At 36.0% G+C, this 21094-nt stretch overlaps 1 protein-coding gene across 3 annotated transcripts in view; it reads right to left on the reverse strand.

Annotated features, from left to right (window-relative positions):
- Positions 1 to 21094, reverse strand: part of SCP2 (sterol carrier protein 2) — a 160977-nt gene that overhangs the window by 126136 nt on the left and 13747 nt on the right. For 2 of the 3 annotated variants that reach the window (XM_029228512.1, XM_029228511.1), the window contains exons 3-5: positions 20270 to 20341; positions 17392 to 17523; positions 15821 to 15885 (exon numbers count right to left, since the gene is read on the reverse strand). In XM_029228512.1, the coding sequence (XP_029084345.1) occupies positions 15821 to 15885; positions 17392 to 17523; positions 20270 to 20341 (269 nt within the window). Of the gene's footprint in view, positions 1 to 15820; positions 15886 to 17391; positions 17524 to 20269; positions 20342 to 21094 lie in introns of those variants that run through there. The other variant, XM_029228513.1, reaches the window with a different exon arrangement.

Below are 21094 nucleotides of genomic sequence, written 5' to 3' on the forward strand. Positions count from 1 at the left end.
GAGAGAGAGAGAGAGAACGAGCTAAAGATCTGAAGAGAGTTCCTCTTGAGTTTTCAATGAGTCTAATCAACACATGAATATGAGGAAACTACTGAGACCAGGGAAAGAATCACTGGAAAGGAGCAGGCAGAATAATTCCCAGTGTTCCCACAGGGACAGGAATAGTTCTTATTCCCAAAACCACAATGGAAAAAATCTCCTAACATATGGGGCATCAATGGAATCCTGAGGTTACTACTTGAGTAACAGTGTCAGTTTAGTCTTAGAATAATAAAGGCTGTTCTGATTCTACCTAATGAAGCTTAAAAGCAAGTCTCAAAAGTATCAAACCACTTCTAAAAAACACCTACCCCAGAACAAACCCCTAAGTAGTCAACGGAACATAAAAATTCAATACCCAACAAAGTAAAATTTAAAATGTCTAGCATTCAATCACAAGTTATAAGGCATGCAATGAAACAGAAAAGTACAACTTGTAAAGAGTGGATTAATCAATCAATAGAAATGATATAGCTGATAGAATTAGATGGGAACATTAAAACAGTTACTATAATATACTCCATCTGTTCAAGAAGGTAGAAGAAAGCATGAACATGACAAAGAAAAATAGGGAAGACATAAAAAAATGACCCACATGAAACTTTTAGAGATAAAATATACATTGTCTGAAATGAAAAGTAAATTCAGTGGAATTAACAGATTAGACAATGCAGCATAGATTGGTAAACTTGGAGAAGTAGCAAATTAAAATATGAGGAGGGAAAAAGCTAGAAAAAAATGAACAAAATCAGTGAATTATGGAACAACAACCAAGAAGTTTAGTAGATATGTAATTGGAGTCCCAGAAACAGAGAAAATGGAGAGAGACAAAAGTCAGAAAAAAAACATTTTAAGGCATAATGGATGAAAAATTTTCAAATCTGATGAAAACTATAACTCATATATCCAAGAACCTCAACAAACCCCAAGCACAAGAAACACGATAAAACTACACCAAGGTATGTCATAATAAAATTGTTCAAAACCAGTGATAGACAGGGCTTCCCTGGTGGCACAGTGGTTGAGAGTCCGCCTGCCAATGCAGGGGTCACGGGTTCATGCCCTGGTCCGGGAGGATCCCACATGCTGTGGAGTGGCTGGGCCCGTGAGCCATGGCCACTGGGCCTCCGTGTCCAGAGCCTGTGCTCTACAACGGGAAAGGCCACAACAGTGAGAGGCCCGCGTACCGCCAAACAAACAAACAAAAAACAGTGATAGGGCTTCCCTGGTGGCGCAGTGGTTGAGAGTCCGGCTGCCGATGCAGGGGACATGGGTTCGTGCCCTGGTCTGGGAAGATCCCACATGCCGCGGGGCAGCTAGGCCCGTGAGCCATGGCCGCTGAGCTTGCGCGTCTGAAGCCTGTGCTCCGCAACAAGAGAGGCCACAACGGTGAGAGGCCCACGAACCCAAAAAAAAAAAAAAAAAAAAAAAAACAGTGATAAAGAAAAATCTTAAAAGTAACCAAAGAAAAATACACATTAAGTATATAGGAGCAAAAAAATAAGAATGACAGCAGACTTTAAATTGAAAACAATGAAAGCCAAAAAAAAAAAAAGAGTGAAGCTAAACTAGAATTCTGTACTCAGCAAATACATCTTTAAAAAAAAGGTAAAAAAAAATGAAAAAAAATAAGGTAAATAAAGAATTATTAGAACATACAAAACTGATAAAATTCATCACCAGCAGACCAGCACTATGTGAAATGTTAAAGGAGAATCTTCAGGCAGAAAGAATATAATCCTAGAGGAAAACTGGAATCAATAATAAAGGAATAAAGATCACTGAAAATTATAAACATGTGGAGAAATATATGTTTTTTTCTACTTTAAGAATTCTTTTAAAAATAATTGACTATTTAAAGCAAAATCAATAGCTGATATAGGGCTTATAACATGTATAGAAGTAAAATGTGCCTCTAGGAAGAGGTAAACAAAAAAATACTTTGTAAGGTTCATGTAATACTATAGTGATCAGTCGTAACATTACTTAAAGGTGGTTTGTGAACAAGTTAAAGATGAATGTAAACCCTAAAGCAACCACTAAAAGCAAAACACCTGAGGCATAGTTAATATGTTCATAAAACAGACAAAATAAAATTATAAAACATTCTCAATGAACAGAAAAGAAGACAAAGAGGAAAAAAGGAATAAAGATATTGAACAAAAAGAAAATGAGTAGAAAGATGGTAGATTTAAATCAGTGGTGTCCTAATAAATGTTTAATAGTCTCATGGGGGGTGAGGGTGGTCTTATTGATAGCATTTGTCTATTTTTGTGTTGTAAATACTCCCACCATGGCCAATTTGAATCTACTAGCATGATGTCACTGAAAGCAAAGAGGAGAAGAGATATGCATAATCAGATCTTGCAAGCTGGTACAAGCCGGTAGGCATCAGTTTCAGCTAACCACTAATATGTAAACCCAGCTATATCAATAACCACATTAAGTGGAAAGGATATAAAAAGCCCAATTAAAAGGCAAAGATTATTATATTGTTAAAAAGCAAGACCCAACTAAATGCTGCCTAAAAAACATAATTCAAACATAAGACAGAAATAGGTAAAAGGATGGAAAAAGATAAACAATTCTAATTCTACTCAAAAGAAAGCTGAAATGGCTATGTTAATATCAGACAAAATAGATATAACATCAAAGAACACTACAAGAGATAAGTTCTTATAAGTAGCCTAAAATCCTTCAAAAGGCAGGGTCTGACAAAGGGAGTACCTGGCTGGGATCCATAAAAACTTTCACAAATGTGTTTTCAGTTTCATGATATAATACACCTCACATCACCTCACAATGATGAAGGGGTCAATTTATCAAGGACATAACAATCTTAAATGTTAATACACTTAATATGAGAGCCTCAAACTACACGAAGCAAAAACTGATAAAACTGAAAAAAAATAGACAAATCCACAGATTTAGCAGCAGATCTCAATATCTCCCTCTCAATAACTGATAGAACAAGTAGACAGAAAAACCAGTAAGGATATAGAAGGCAACCAATATTATCAACCAACTTGACCTAGAATTTATAGAACACTCCACCCAACAACAGTAGAGTACACATTCTTCTCAAGTGCACAAGAATATTTACCAAAACACACCACATCTTGAGCCAAAAAACAAGTCTCAATAAATGAAAAAGCATTCACATCATACAAAGTATATTCTCTGACCACAGATAATTAAAATAGAAACAAATATCAGTAACAAAAAGGTATCTGTAAACTGCCCAAATGTTAGGAAGCTAAGCAACACACTTCTAATGTATGGGTGAGAGAAGAAATCACAATGGAAATTGCTAACTAATTTGACCTAAATGAGAATGAAATCATGACATAAAAAATTTGTGGTATGCTGCTTAAGCAGTGTTTTAAAAGAAATCTATAACATTAAATGCCCATGTTTGAAAAGATTTAAAATCAATGACCTAAGCTTCCAGCTTAATAAACTACAAAACAGAGTAAATTAAACCCAATGTAAGAATTGAAATATTAAGGATCACAGCAGATATAAACAGAAAATGAGCAGAATGAAGTAGAATGGATAGAAATTAGTAGAATGAAATAGAAAAGAGAAAAAAATAGAGAAAATCAATGAAAACAAGGGCTGGTCCTAGTAGAAGGAAATAGAAAAGAGAAAAAATCAATGAAAACAAGGGCTGGTACTCTGACAAGATCAATAAGACTGGTAAACACCTTTTGTTATACTGATCATGGAAAAAACAGAGAAGACAAAGGTTACCAACAACAGAAGAAGAGAAAGGACATATCTAAAGATCCTACCTTAAGGGGATACTATGGGAATAATATGAACAAGTTTTAGTCAATAAATTCAACAATTTAGATGAAATGGACAAATTCCTTAAAGGGCACAAACTATCAAAGCCCACTCAAAAAAAAAAATAGATAACCTGAATAGTAATATACTTACTAAAGAAACTGAACTTTAAAACCTTCCCATAAAGAAAACTACAGACCTAGATGTGCACTGGTGAACACTACCAAACATTTAAGGAAAAAAATAACAATTATATAAACAAACTCTTCCTAAGTAAAAAAAAAAAAAAAAAAAACAAGAGAAGGGAACAATTCTCAACCATTCTATGAGGCCAGCATTATCCTGATATCAAAAGTAAATAAACATTAAAACAAAAAAGAAAACAAATCAACACCATCACAAACATATACACAAAAATCCTTAGCATAATTTTAACAAATTAAATCCAACAACATATAAAAGATAAGACATCACAACCAAGCATTTACCCCAGAAATACAGGATGGGTTAATATTCAAATATCAATCAATATAATTCACCATACTAACCAACTAAATTAAGAATAACAAACAAAATAAGGATCTCTCATAGGTACAGGAAAAGCAAGTGAGAAAATTCAACATATACTCAGGACAAAAACTCTCAGCAAACTAAGAACAGAAGGTAACTTTCTCAACCTGATAAAGAACATCTGTGAAAAACTTACAGCTAACATATTTAATAGTGAAATCTGAATGTTTTCCCCTATGATCAAAAACAAGGAAAAGATAAATGATCTCACAACCTCTATTTCAATTTGTTGTGACGACCCTAGCCAGTGCAATCATAAGGCAAGAAAAATAAATAAAAGGCATACAGATTGAAAAGGAAGAACATAGATGATATGATGATATGTACATAGATGATATGATTGTTTATGCAGACAATCCTACAGAATCTTAAAAAAGCCACTAGACTAGGAAGAGAGATTAGCTAGATCACAAAATACAATGTACAGTTGGAAACTGGTATTAAAATAAGCGCTATTTTTAATAACATAAAAAACTTGAAATACCTGGGGAAATTTTTAATAAAATATGTAAAAGAGTTACACATTGAAAACTAAAAAACATTACTGAAAGAAATCAAAGACCTAAATAAAGAGAGATAAACAATTTTCATGGACTGGAACATTTAATATTGTTAAAAATGTGGGGATCCCTATGTATTAACCTATAAACCTACTGCAGGAAGCATTTTTATAGAAATTGACAAGCCAATTGTTAAAATGTATATGCAAATGCAAAGGATTAGAATAGCCAAATCAATTTTGTAAAAGAAAAACAAAGTTGGGAGAATATGCATTCCAATTTGATTTCAAGGCTTATTATAATGTTACAGCATTCAAGAAAGTAAAGTATTGGCATAAAGACTGATCAAGGAAGAGTCCAAAAAATGATCCACACTACATGGTCAACTGATTATCAGCAAAGATGTCAAGGCAGTTCAATGGGGAAAAGATAATCTTTTCAACAAATGGGGCTGTACGAAATATGGGATACACATTTTTTAAAAATTTTAAACATTGATCTTTACTTCCTACCACTTACAAAAATTAACTTAAAATTTTCTTAAATAGCATACAAAAAGCACAATAGTAAAAAACAGACAAACTAGACTTCATCAAAATTTTAAACTTTTACTCTTCAAAAGATACCATTTATAAAAGGAAAGGGCAAGTCCAGAGAGCTGGAGAAAATATTTGTAAAACATATTGAACAAGAGCTTGTATCTATCTGGAATATATAAAGAACTCTTACAACACAATAATAAGAAAATAACCAACTAATAATTGGGCAAAATATTTGAACAGTCATTGAATTCATCAAAGGAGATATACCAATGACAAATAAAAACATGAAATGATGCTCAACACCATTAAATATTAGGAAAATACAAATTAAATCCACAATAAGATACCACTGTACACCCACTGTGTGAAGAAAATTAAAAAGAATGATGATCACAAGAAAACTATACACCAATATCTCTTACGAATGTAGATGAAAATATCTTCAATGAAATGCTAGCAAACTGAATCAACAACACATTAAAAAAACCCATGACAAAGTGGGATTTATCCCAGGAATGCAAGGTTGGTTTAATGTCTAAAAATCAATTAATGTAATACACCATATCAATAGAATAAAGGGCAAACACCACACAATCGTCTCAACAGACCCAGAAAAAGCATTTGACAAAATCCTAAACAGATTCCTGATAAAAAAAAAAACACTTTTAAAAAGCATGGAGGAACTTCCCTGGTGGCACAGTGGTTAAGAATCCGCCTGCCAATGCAGGGGACATGGGTTCGATCCCTAGTCCAGGAAGATCCCACATGCTGTGGAGCAACTAAGCCCGTGCACCACAACTACTGAGCCTGTGCTCTAGAGCCTGCATACCACAACTACTGAGCCCATGTGCCATAACTACTGAAGCCCACGCGCCCTAGAGCCTGTGCTCTGCAACAAGAGAAGCCACCGTAATGAGAAGCCCATGCACCACAACGAAGAGTAGCCCCTGCTCGCCACAACTAGAGAAAGCCTGCACGCAGCAACAAAGACCCAATGCAGCCAAAAATTAATTAATTGATTTTTAAAAAATTTTTTTAAGTGTGGAAAAGAAGGGAACTTCCTCAACCTGATAAAAGGCATCTACCACAGATAACATGCTTAATGGTGAAAGACTGAATGCTTCCCTCATAAAAGCAGAAACAAGATGAAATGTCTGCTCTCACCATTTCTATTCAACATTGTACTAGAAGTTCTAGCTAGGGGAATTAGGCAAGAAAATAAATAAAAAGCAACCAAATTGAAAAAAAAAAGAAGAAAAACTATCTCTATTTGTAGATGACATTATCTTGCAAATAGAAAATCCTAAGGAATCCACTAAAATCTATTAGAATCAACAAGTTCATCAAGATTACAGGACATAAGATCAACATATAAAAATTAAATATATCCATACACTTGCCAAGAACAACTTAAAATGAAGTTAAGAAACTAGGGACTTCCCTCATGGTCCGGTGGCTAGGACTACATGTTCCCAATGCAGGGGGCCCGGGTTCGATCTCTGGTCTGGGAACTAGATCCCACATGCTGCAACTAAGAGTTTGCATGCCACAACTAAAGATCCCACATGCCACAACCAAAGATTCCACATGCCACAACTAAAAGATCCCACATGCTGCAACTAAAAGATCCCGCATGCCACAATGAAGATTCCACACGTGGCAACAAAGATCCCGCATGCCACAACTAAGACCCAGCACAGCCAAATAAATAAATATTAAAAAGAAAGAAAATAATTCCATTTACAAAAGCATCACTAAAAATAAAACACTTAGGAATAAATTTAACAAAAAAAGTGTAAAACTTACACTCAGAAAACTATAAACATTGTTGAAAGAAATGAAAGATCTATTTTAAATAAATGAAAAGACATTCCATGCTCATGAATGGAAGATTTCAGATGGTTAAAATGGTAATACTCCTCAAAATGATATACAGTCAACACAATCCCTATCAGAATCTCAACTGGTTTCTTTGCAAATATTGATAAGCCAATCCCAAAGTTCATGTGGAAATTCAATGGACAGAGAACAGCCAAAACAATCTGGAAAAAGAAGAATTTAGAAGACTCTTACTTCCTGATTTCAAAACTTACTAAAAAACAACAGTAGCCAGGGAATTCCCTGGTGGTCCAGGGGTTAGGACTCTGTGCTTCCACTGCAGGGGGCATGGGTTTGATCCCTGGTTGGGGAACTAAAATCTTGCCTGCCACACAGTGGGTCCAAAAAAAGAAAAACAAAAAACAAAACCCAGTAACCAAAATACTGTAGTATTAACTAGCATAAGACTATATAGATCAGTGGAATAGAATTGAGAGTACAGAAATAAACTCTCACAATTAAAATCAATTTTTTAAAATATTATTTTTATTAAGTCTTTACCCTTGACAGTGTGGTTTGGTTATTTTTTTAATATTTATTTATTTACTTACTTTATTTGGCTGCGCTGGGTCTTAGTTGCAGCATGCAGGCTCTTAGTTGCAGCATGCGAACTCTCAGTTGCAGCATGCATGTGGGATGTAGTTCCCTGACCGGGGATCGAAGCCAGGCTCCCTGCATTGGGAGCACGGAGTCAAGTCCCAAAATCAAGGGGCTTTTTTGTTTGGTTTTTTTTGTTTTTTTTTTGCGGTGTGCGGGCCTCTCACTGTTGTGGCCTCTCCCATTGCGGAGCACAGGCTCCGGACGCGCAGGCTCAGTGGCCATGGCTCACAGGCCCAGCCCCTCCGCGGCATATGGGATCCTCCCGGACCGGGGCACGAACCCACGTCCCCTGCATCGGCAGGCAGACTCTCAACCACTGTGCCCCAGGGAAGCCCTATCAAGTTATTTTTTCAAAGGTACCAAGACAAGTAAATGGGTGTTAAGGATAGTCTTTTCAGTAAATGGTGCTGGGACAACTGGACATCCACATGCAAAAGAATGAAGTTGGATCCCTACCTCACACTATATTAAAAAAAAAAACAACTCAAAATGGAAAAAAGACCTCACTGTAACAGCTAAAACTACAGAATTCTTACAAGAAAACATAAAAGTAAATTGTCATGACCTTGAATTTGGCAATGTTTCTTAGATATGACACCAAAAGCATAAGCAACAACAACAAAAAATAGATCAATTGAACTTCATCAAAATTTAAACTTTTATGCCTCAAAGCAGGGGTCCCCAGCCCTTGGGCTGTGGACCGGTATCAGTCCTCTGCCTGTTAGGAACCAGGCCACACAGCAGGAGGTGAGCGGTGGGCAAGCAAGCGAAGCTTCATCTGATGCTCCCCATCGCTCACATTACCACCTGAACCATTGCTTGTATTACCGCCTGAACCATCACCCCACCCCAACCCCATCCGTGGAAAAACTGTCTTCCACGAAACAGGCCCCTGGTGCCAAAAAGGTTGGGGACCGCTGCCTTAAAGGATACCATTAAAAAACTGAAAAGAGAAGCCACTGAATGGGAGAAAATATTTGCAAATCATCTCTCTGATAAAGGACTTGTATCTAGAATATATCTTACAACTCCGTAATATAGAGACAACCTAATTTTAAAATGGGCAAAGGATCTGAGTAGACATTTCTCCAAAGATACACAAATGGGCTTTAATACATGAAAAGATATTCAATATCATTAGCCATCATGGCAATGCAACTCAAAACCACAAGGAGATACTGCTTCACACCTACTAGGATAGCTGTAATAAAAAAGACAGACAATAACAAATTTTGGCAGATGTGGCAAAATTGGAACCTTCATTGCTATGGACTGAATTTTCTCCATCCCAACAGTTATGTTGAATCCTTTACCCCCAATGTTACTGTATTTGGGGGGAAAAGGGCTTTTCAGAGATAAAGATTAAATGAGGTCATAAGGGTGGAGTCCTCCTCCTTAGGACTGAAGAAAAGGAAAAGGTAATTCATTCCCTCTCCCTCTCTCTCCGTCTCTCTCTCTCTCTGTCTCTCCCGCTCTCTCACCCCTAATAAGTGTTAATGAAACTGGGATTTGGGAAAACTTTTTTTCCCCTTTGGATTTTACTGTATTGCTTGAATTTCTTTATAATTAGCATGAATTCCTTTCTGAAAATAATAAAGCCATTAGTCTTTAAAAGAAAAAGTTCATATCTTTTACTAAATAATATCAGTTTGGGATCTGTCACAAGAAAAGAATCAAGTGCAGAAAAATATTGCTGAAATTGTGTTCATCGCAGCATACCTTACAATAATAATAAATAAAAATCTAAATGTCCAATAACAGGAGCAATCCTAAGTAAATTATAATACAGCCATGTGATAAATTGTAATGCAGACATTAGAAATTTTTTGCTTATAATTTTTAACATGACATACTCAAAAAATAACGTTAAGTGAAAATGAAGTAAATCGAATTATAGATACAGCACAATCTCGACTTTTTTTAGCTAAATTAGCAAATCACTAATGATGACTGTCATTACAGGCGATTATTTCTTCTTTATTTTTTCTGTATTCTTCCATTTTTTATGACTTTTACAACAAGGAAAATAAAATTTTTGCTTTTTTAAATTTTTATATTTATTTGGCTGTGTCAGGTCTTAGTTACAGCACACAGGATCTTCGTTGGGGCATGCGGGATCTAGTTCCCTGACCAGGGATGGAACCCAGGTGCCCTGCATTGGGAGTGTGGAGTCTTAACCACTGGACCACCAGGGAAGTTCCAGGAAAATAAAAATTTTAAAATAAGCAGCTCCTGTAAGAGTGGGCCATGCAAATGTAAGAAGTAACTATGCAAATCCTTCCAAACATATATACAAACACTCATAAAAGTTTGGCATCTGTCATTCTAAGTATCTGGGGATGAAATATCTCTTGCTCCTTGCCCCATGTCTTAATCAGTTTGGGCTTCTATAATAGAATACATAGACCAGGTGGATTAACCAACATATTCTCACAATTCTGAGAGCTGGAAAATCCAAGATCAAGGTGTCAGCACATCTGGCATCTAGTGAAAGCCCACTTCCTGGTTTGCAGATGGCTGTCTTCTCAATGTATCCTCACATGGCAGAGAGCAGAGTGGAAACAAACTCTCTCGTGTCTTTATAAGGGCACTAATCCCATCATGAGGATTCCTCCACCCTCACAACCTAATTACTTCCCAAAGGCCCCACCTCCAAATACCATCACCTTGGGAATCAGAGTTTTAACATCTGAATTTTGAGGGGATAAAAACGTTTAGTTCACCCTAGGAAGTTAAAAGCAGAGCAACAGCTCTTGTTCTCAGCCTAAAGAAATAATGAAGAGATGTTTTGGCAAAAAATAAAAAACAAGAACACACTGTTCCTCTACTTCTTTGGTAAATTTAACTCCTAATTTTCTCCTATGTTTGTCTGTGCTATGAACAGCCAATCCCAGGCTTTCCCTGATGCCTAAAGTTCAACCAAGAGCTGACTTCAGCACTCCCTCCTTGCCTGCTGCTGACCTGAGGATCGAAATCACATCAAATCACATGCTTAGATGGACCGAAAAATAAGTGGTCAGAGGCCAAACTGAGTGGCAACATTCAAACTCTAAGAAATTATAAAACTAACCAAAATAAATTAACTGGTAGGAAGTGCCAACAACGGGAACCATAGATCCATTTCATCTCATAAAAGCAACAGCCTCTTAAGTCCCTTTCTTGGCTACACTCAGGCCAATAAAGAAAAAAATAATGTGTAAGCCATATATGTAATTATAAATTTTCAAGCAGCCACATTAAAAAAAAAACAGGTAGAATTTATTTGAATATATTAATTTAACCCAATATATCCAAAATATTATAATTTCAAAGAAATTTTTTTTAAAAAAATATATTTTTTTAAAGTAAGAGTGGTTTTGTTTATTTATTTATTTATTTTTGGCTGCATTGGGTATTCGTTGCTGCGCGTGGGCTTTCTCTAGTTGTGGCGAGCGGGGGCTACTCTTCGTTGCGGTGTACAGGCTTCTCGTTGCGGTGGCTTCTCCTGTTGAAGAGCACGGGCTCTAGGCACACAGGCTTCAGTACTTGTGGCACATGGGCTCAGCAGTTGTGGCACACGGGCCTAGTTGCTCCGTGGCATGTGGGATCTTCCCAGATCAGGGATCGAACCCATGTCCCCTGCATTGGCAGGCGGATTCTCAACCATTGTGCCACCAGGGAAGTCCCAAAATTTTTTTTTTAATATTTTAGTTTATTTAAACAATATCATTTATGTGTATTGTGCTGGCACAAATATGCAGAAATATTTTTAAATTGTTGAGACAGTTTCATTCTTTTTTCATATAAAATCTTTAAAATTCATGTATATTTTATGGTTCCAACACATCTCAACTTGGATGCTAAATTTTTATCAGAAATATTTGATCCAGGTAGGCAGCCACATATATTTGTTTGTTGTGAATAGTATTCCCAGTGGAACAAGTATCCTTTTTAGTTCAAGGAAATAATTCTCTCTTGTATAAGAAATTATTACCTTTGTTTGCAGCACACCCATAAAAAGGGAAGTTAGGACACATGATCTGAAGGGAAAGACATAGGACAAAGACAGAAACCAAAACAGCAATGCATGAGTGGTAAGTTAAGCCCTCTGCTATAGAGAGCCACCTAGGGGCCATAAACAGGAACAGCAAGTTATTTTTGTTACATTCAAATAGATTGTTCAATCACCTGATTTTTAAATTTAGGATTCTAAATACAAAATCTTAATAAATTCAGTTACAAATTGCTATAATTAATAAATTAATAAGGGAAGAAAAGAAGAAAAAGAGCAAGAAAAAAAGAAGTGCAGATGTATATGGAAATGGGGGGTAGTGAAATGCCAACAAAAGGATTTCATGTAGATAGAAATAAAAAGGAGGAAAAGACAAAGTATAAAAGAGAAATGGAGAAGAAACTCATAGTGAAAGAGAAGGGAAAAAATGATAGGTTCTCCAGGTACAGCAAAAAGTTTATTTCGATTAAAAGACCTGGTCTCAGTTGAATCATTAACTGCTAACTGGGTCCAATGTCACTGGATAATTACTTCACTCTGGGCTTCACAGATTCACTTTAGCTGTAAAATATCTTCAGGACCATCTCAAGCTAAAACATTGTCTAAGTTGCTTGCCTGCCCCAGGAATCTATCCTATAGAAATAATAGCTTGAGGAGGGTGGGAGGGGGAAAAAAAAAGAAAGAATGGCTGGAGAAAGTAAAGATATATGTACAAGAATGTTGACTGGAACACTGTAATAGCAAAAAAAAAGAACATGTAAAACTAAAATTAAACAACCTAGTCAGAAGAGCAGAAGGGACTGATTGAAAACCCTACAGCCATGTAATGGGATACTAGGCAGCTGTTAAAAATAAGGAAGTATATCAATATGTTCTAGCCAGGAAAGCTGTCCATTTGCCATGTGAAAAAGCAACATGTATAAAATCATTAGTCTTCTCCATGAACATATCAGTGTTTTTTAACAATCTGAACATGTATATGTATATGTATATGTGTATGAATGCTTAGATATGTCTGTATAAACTTGGAATAAAGAAAGGACATATAGGTACACTGGTTACCTCTGAAGAACAAGATTAAACAGGCAAATAAGGACTTTTAATATATATGCTTTTTAAAATTATGGGACTATGGATGAATTTTACTATTTTATAGTTTTCAATAATTTTCAAATAAAAGTTATCAAGGTACCTACCATTAACTACGGAAGAAAAACATCTATTTTTCATGTGTCATAAATGTTAGGCACTTCTGTTAGGCAACACCTAATCATCTTACTTTGCATCTTCTCCAGCTGCCACCCTCCAATCCAGTTTTTCAAACTGTTCCCTGAACATACTATATTCACTCCCACATTCATGACTTGGCTTATGATGTTTTCTCCAACTCCCAGAAAGATCTTGTCTTCCCCGATCTTCAATTATCCTTATTTTTATCTTTATTTATTATATAGCCTGTAAGCCACAACTACTGAAGCCCATGCACCCTAGAGCCTGTGCACAGCAACTACTGAGCCCACGTGCAGCAACTACTGAAGCCCGCATGCTCTAGGGCCTGCGTGCCACAATTACTGAGCCCACATGCTGCAACTACTGAAGCCTGCGTGCCTAGAGCCCGTGCTCCACAACAAAAGAAGCCATCACAATGAGAAGCCCATGCACCACAACGAAGAGTAGCCCCCACTCGCTGCAAATAGAGAGAAAGCCCCAGCACAGCGCAGCCAAAAAAAAAAGAGAGAAAGAGATGGCAATACCATAATAGTAGGGGATTTTAATACTCCACTTTCATCAATAGATAGATCATTCAGACAGAAAATCAATAAGGAAACATCAGCCTTAAACAAGATACCAGACCAGATGGACTTAACAGTCACTTGCAGAACATTCCATCCAAAAGCAACATAATACACATTCTTCTCAAGTACACGTGGAATGTTCTCTAGGACAGATCATGTGCTAGGCCACAAACAAGTCAATAAATTTAAGATTGAAATCATAGAAAGTATCTTTTCCAACCACTGTGGTTTAAAATTAGAAAACAATTACAAGAAGAAAACTAAAAAATTCAAGTAAGTGGAGATTAAACAACATGCTACTGAACAACCAATATGTCAAAGAAGAAATCAAAAGAAAAATCATAAAATATCTTGAGACAAACGAAAATGGAAATACAGCATACCAAAACTTACGGGATACCACAAAAGCAGTTCTAAGATGGAAATTCATAACAGTAAACACCTACATTAAGAACAAGAAAGATCTCAAATAAACAACCTAACTTTACACCTCAAGGAACTAGAAGAAGAAGAATAATCTAAGCCTAAAATTAGCAGAAGGAAGAAGATAACAAAGATTAGAGAGGAAATAAATGAAATCGAGATAAAAAGACTATAGAAAAGATAAATGAAACTAAGAGCTGATTTTCTGAAAAGATGAAGAAAATGCCTACACCATGTTTTCTCTCACCACTTCATTAATTCCAATTACACATTTATTATACCTTATCACACTATCTTCCATATAACATAACTTCCTGCCAATTTCCAATCTTTTCCCTCTCTATAGTGTATTCTAAATAATCACTTCTAGTCCAGTTTCACTAATTCTCTTTTAGTCATGTATAATCAGCTATCAAACCTAGCTTTTGAATTTTTAATTTTAATTATTTCACTTTTCTTTTCTATAAATCCTATTTGGTTTTTTTTTCAATGCCTGTAATGTCCCTTTTTGCAGTTTCTTATACCCCTGAGGTATTTCCAAGCTTGCCTTTTATTTTTTAAAACATAGCAAGCATGCCTAAAACTAGATCCAATAAATCTCGTTTCTGAGGTCTGCAGAGATCACTTTTTACTGTTCCTTCTTCACCCTGGTCCTCAACTATGGTGCCTTGTTTCTTTAATGCTTGGTTATCTTTAATTGCATGTCCTTGAAAGGTTACTTGAAGAGTTCTCAAAGCCTTCTAGAAGGGAGATGCTTTCCTCCAAAAGAAAATTTGCAGTTGCTTCTGTTAAGTGCCATGGTTAACTGGAACCAACTTAAGACTCAATTCATGGTCTGATGTTTCTTTGACCACCCAGGTAAACGAGAATTTTGGCAGCAATCCCTGTGGTTTATTAATTCTCAGTGAAAGGTTTTCTGGTTATTTTTTTCTTCTCTTTTTTTTCTCCCTTGCTTTGCTCAGTGCCAAAGCAACTCTCCCTGTAATCTACTGAAAGTGGGGAAAAGAGGACGTAGGGGTGGGGGGGTAGTTTTACTTCTGTGTTCACCCTTACCAAAAAGGTTTACCCCTAACCAGTTTAATGTGGAGAGTCAGTATTCAATTTCTGATCTTGGGGGGACCTGAGTTGTGACTACTTTCCTCTTCATCTAGGGGGCCATCAAAATTGAAGTTCACAGCTTCCTGATCAGCGAAGGCCTTCAAGGCAAAAGCAGCTTCAAATGCTGATCTTAATTTTCCGGCATTCACCAGCAATTCCTCTCTCGTTAGCTCTTCAGTGTCTTTAGGATATCTTGTTTATATTCCATTCAAATATTTTAGTTGTCATTAGTAGGAGAAATGATTCAAAAACCTGGCTTGCCATTACCAAAAACAGAAGTCCCAAACCTTGTTAACGCTCTTCAGTTTGTTGAACGGAAATAATTTTTGAATGAATGAATGAATGACTTTCAAATTAAACAGACATGTCACCATCAGATTCAATCATCTAACCTGTCTGAACATCAGTTTCACAAAATAAAGGGGTTGAACAAAATTATCTCTATGATTCTTTATTGTCTAAAATAGCAGGATCTATTGCATATACATGCGATGTCACCCTTCAGCTTTTGCAGGCTCCATTTATGGTAGTCAGATGGGCAAAGTTTTCTCACAGTGTTACAACAATTCCAAAATAAGAATAAATGAGACTCACTGTTAATCCAAGGGCTCCCTTTTCCATCTTCTCAAATCCAAGAGCCAAGACACAATCTGCCAGACCTTGAAAGAAAATGTAATTAGTTTGAAAAATTAAATTTCCAGACACCCAACAAAATATCATTAAATACTTCAATTTAACTAAGCATGTCAGTTTATACAAAATGTAAAAACATGGTATAATCCTATAAAATATTTAATAACTGAAAAATTACAGAGAAAATTCTTATATGCTTCTAAATAAGAGGAAAAATTAATAAATTATATAATTCTTTCTTTGATTCTCAGTGTTAATACGACTTTTGATTAATGTGGAAATGTGTTCCAGTGAAGAACAAATATAAATAGCTAATTTTCAATTTTTAAACATTAAGTAAAATTTTAAAGCAACTTGATGAAAATCTCAACAGAATTATTTTTGGAGGGAGGGGGCACCTAAAAATGATGTTAAAGTTCAACTAAACAGCAAAACAAGCAGAATTGCCAAAATTTTTCCTAAAAAAAAGGAAAAAAAAATAACAACATAGGGGGCACAGGGGATACTAGTATTATCCAATAGTGAGACATTATAAAGCTCAAACAATTAAAACACCAAAGAGTAGAGCAATAATCAACAATCAATCAGAAGAAAGAACAGAGGGCCTAATAAAAGAGCCTAAAATATTTGGAAATATAGACTAGGATATATATCCGAGAGAACTGAAAATATGTGGCCACAAAAAAAATTGTACACAAGTGCTTACAGCAACATTATTCATAATAGCCAAAAAGTAGAAACAACTCAATGTCCATCAACATGTAAATGGATAAACAAAATGTGGTATATCCATACAATGAATTATTAATTGGCCACAAAAAAGAATGAAGTACTGATACATGCTACAAATGGATGAACTGTGAAAATATTATGCTAAGTGAAAGAAGCCACAAAAGGCCGTATATCATATGATTCCATTTATATAATGTTCAGAATAGGTAAATCCATACAGACGGAAAGTAGATTACTGGTTGCCAGGGGCTGTTGGGAGAGGGAGGTGGGAAGTGACTGCTAATGGGTACCACTTTCTTTTTGGGGTGATAAAAATGTTCTAAGATTAGATAGTGGTGATAGTTGCATAAACCTGTGAATATACTAAAAAACACTGAATTGTAAACTTTAAAAGGGAGTATTTTATGCTATATAAAGCACCTCTCAATATAATTGTTTTTTGTTTGGTTGTTTTTTGTTTGTTTTTGTTTTTGTTTTTTGCAGTACACGGGCTTCTCACTGTTGTGGCCTCTCCCATTGCGGAGCACAGGCTTCAGATGCACAGGCTCAGCGGCTGTGGCTCACAGGCCTAGCCGCTCTGCGGCATGTGGGATCTTCCCGGACCGGGGCACGAACCCGTGTCCCCTGCATCAGCAGGAGGACTCTCAAGCACTGCGCCACCAGGGAAGCCCTAATTGTTATTCTTTTAAAAAGAAATACATTATAAAGTAATCCCTCTGATGGTCGTATGGAGAAATAATAAAAGGGGGGCAATAACTCCACATCTATTTAAGTTTACTAGACAAATAGGCACTTCTCACCACCCTGAATCAGTTGCCGGGCCATAAACAAAGCCGTTGAACCAGTAGAACAGTTATTGTTGACGTTGATTATAGGAATTCCAGTCAGTCCCAAACTGTGATAGATAGCCCTCTGCCCACAGGTAGAGTCACCTATATATTAAAAAAAAAAAAAAATTTATATATGCAACATGAGAATTATGGAGCTGCAAAGCAACATTATACTACATTATAGTTTTTCCAGTGTTTTATCTTTGTCTAACATACAACATGGGTAGAACAATAAATATACTATTGACATCTTACTCAGAAGCAGTTTTAGCATGAAGCATCATTTACTCTGCAAATATAAAAATTCTCAAAACACAGAATATATATGCACTTTCTTTACACAATACAGAGGTAGGAAAGTAGAGACATGACCAAGTAATAGCAAACAATTCAACCTGGCTAGGGCTACATGACAGGCAGCAATATTTCATGTATACTGTCAGATATAAATCTTTTAAAACTAAACCAATTGGGCTTCCCTGCTGGCGCAGTGGTTGAGAGTCCACCTGCCGATGCAGGGGACACGGGTTCGTGCCCTGGTCTGGGAGGATCCCACGTGCCGCGGAGCGGCTGGGTCCGTGAGCCATGGCTGCTGGGCCTGCCCATCCGGAGCCTGTGTTCTGCAGCGGGAGAGGCCGCAACGGTGAGAGGACCGCGTACCGCAAAAAAAAAAAAACTAAACCAATTGATTAAAAGGCCATGATTTTTCTCTTCATGTAAAATTTCGTAACTTCAAAAAGTTAAAAGATTCTGCATGCCAGGGTATTCCAGAGGAATGTAATCCAAGTAAAAACACATTTGACTCCCTTTCCCAAGGAACATGTCCACCAAGGCAGACATGCTGGAGCAGTATGATAGAAACACCTGAAGATACAGACTCTCCAGAAGTCTTCAGGGAAAACAGTAAGGTTTAGGACCTCCCTTTCATAAATACATTGTGCATCTCTTTGAACTAGTAAATTTCCCTTCAAGAATTCTCTTGATATTTTGAAATCTCAAAGAAATAATCATAGATATAAATAAAGATTCATCTACAGTAATGCTTACTATAGCCTTTTATAATAACTAGAAATTAGAAATAATTTAAAATGTCCAAGAATAGGGTATCATTCCTACTGCTAAATAAACTGCAGTAAATCCCCAAGACTAGAATATCATGAGGTAATTTAAAATGCTGTAGAAAGACTGGGGACATTCTAAATATCCATTAAAAGGGAATAGATTAAATAAATCATGATATATCTATTCAATGGAACACTATGCTATCATTAAAAGAGACCAAGAAAGCTCCTTATGAAACAATTTGGAATAGTCACCAAGAACTACTAAGTTAAAAAGAGCAAAATATAGGGACTTCCCAGGTGAACTTCCCTGGTTAAGACCCCACGCTCCCAAGGCAGGGGTTCAATTGACCTGGGTTCAATCCCTGGTCAGGGAACTAGACCCTGCATGCTGCAACAAAAAGATCCCGCACGCCACAACTAAGATCCTGCACATGGCAACTAAGACCCAGTGCATCCAAATAAATAAGTAAATAATTTTTTTAAAAAAGCAAAATACAAAATAATGTGTATATTATCCTACCATGTGTGTAACAAAAGAAAGGGGGAGGGGGTATTTATACACCCACAACATACTTATTTTTATATGGATAAATTACCTATGAAAAGATACACTAGAAATTAGTGAAATTGCACTACTATACATAAAATAGATAAGCAACATGGATTTACTGTATAACACAGGGAACAATATTCAATGTCTTATAATAACCTATAATGGAAAATAATCTGAAAAAATATATATATAACTGAATCACTTTCCTGTACACCTGAAACTAACACAATATTATAAATCAAATATACTTCAATTAAAAAAAGAAATTAGTAAAATTGGTTGTCCAAGGAAAGGGAATCATGAGACAGGGAGACAGGAATAAGAGTGAGACTTTCCACTACATAAACATCTACCTTTTGTATTTTTTTTTTTTTGCAGTACGCAGGCCTCTCACTGTTGTGGCCTCTCCCGTTGCGGAGCACAGGCTCCGGACGTGCAGGCTCAGCAGCCATGGTTCACGGGCCCAGCCGCTCCGCGGCATGTAGGATCTTCCCAGACCGGGGCACAAACCCGTGTCCCCTGCATCGGCAGGCGGACCCTCAACCACTGCGCCACCAGGGAAGCCCTACCTTTGTTATTTTTGTACCGTGTAAATGTTTAATCTATTCCAGAAAAAAAAATTTTGAAAAATATTAATGATGAAATGAAAGAAGACTGAATCACATGGGAAATACTGAATACAATAAAATGAGAAAAGCAGGTCACCAAAAAGTATGTAACTAGGACCTAAATTGAAGAGAAAATTATGTGCGCATACGTATTCACACATATTCATACTCACTGAAGGACCTACACCAAAAAAGTAATGGTAATAATCTCTGGATAATGAGATTACAGGTGACTTATTTTTTCTTGTGCTTTTCTGTGTTTCCTTTTTTTAATTACAATAGTATATATCATTTTTCTAATTAGAAAAAAATCTTAATGAAAAAATTTTATTAGACACAAAAAATCAATAAATACAAATTTTAAGATAACAAAGAAAAAAGATAAAAAGTGTTTTAATTTAATAAAAAGTGTACTGTTTTGGCAGTACAATAATGGCCAAAAAAAAAAAAAAATATATATATATATATATATATATACACTAAACTAGACTGACACATAGGGAAATCTAGAAATGATGAGAATAAGACCCTGAACTCTGAGTTTTGAGGGTTAAAATTCACAAATTCCTCTGCATTGTTTATGTAGTTGCTGTAATTTTTAGAATATATAGTTTACTACGTACCATAAACATAGCCAATACATGCCTGTTCTACTGCAGAATAAGGGATCTGTGCATCCGCTAAAGCCTTCTGGCCTATAAAAACAAAAAAAAATTATCACATAGCACTTTGAGTAAAAATAAGTTTAGAGTTTTCCCAGAGTAAATCTACTTCTAGTTAGTCTATCTTCAATTCAAATGACAAATCCTTCATCAAATCATCTCAGACTTTCAGAAGTTATCTTACCTTTCAAAAGTTATCATTTCTTCCTCTAAGCTATTGTAACACTTTTTCATACCGCCTTTTTGATATTTAACATTTCCTATTCTAACTGTACACCTAACTATAAATATCAATATATTAAATCCCAATTGTCTTAAAGCTCCTTAATGTCAGGTGTGTTATTCATCTCTGTGGCTCTATCGTACATCTAGAGGACAAAATAGGATAGAATGTTATTGTTGAGCAGGAGTGTGGGAGCACTCATATGGTCATCTTACAAAGCCAGGATCAAGAGATGACCCTCTCTATGGAACAAGAAATGAAGCTTTAAGGATGCTATCCAAAGGTACAGAAATGACCAATGGAGGAACTGATAAAAATTATGAAAATAAACTAGGAAGAGTAGAGTGGAACTTAGAGATAAGATGTAACCTAAATCCTCATCTACCATAGTGAGAAGCAAACAGATGTCTAAAACTGATAAGTCAAAAACTGGAATAAGTGTGGTAGAACAAATATTTAGAGATATGGAGATAACCACCAGAAGAACTAAAGCCAAAACCGTTAAAAGAAGTTGCCTGCTGGGGAAGGGGCCTGGGAAGTATAAGCCATCTCTGTGTGTGTGT

This window comes from Monodon monoceros, unplaced genomic scaffold, assembly GCF_005190385.1.
Source record: "Monodon monoceros isolate NGI ecotype Baffin Bay Population unplaced genomic scaffold, NGI_Narwhal_1 Super_Scaffold_18, whole genome shotgun sequence".
Lineage (NCBI taxonomy): Eukaryota > Metazoa > Chordata > Mammalia > Artiodactyla > Monodontidae > Monodon > Monodon monoceros.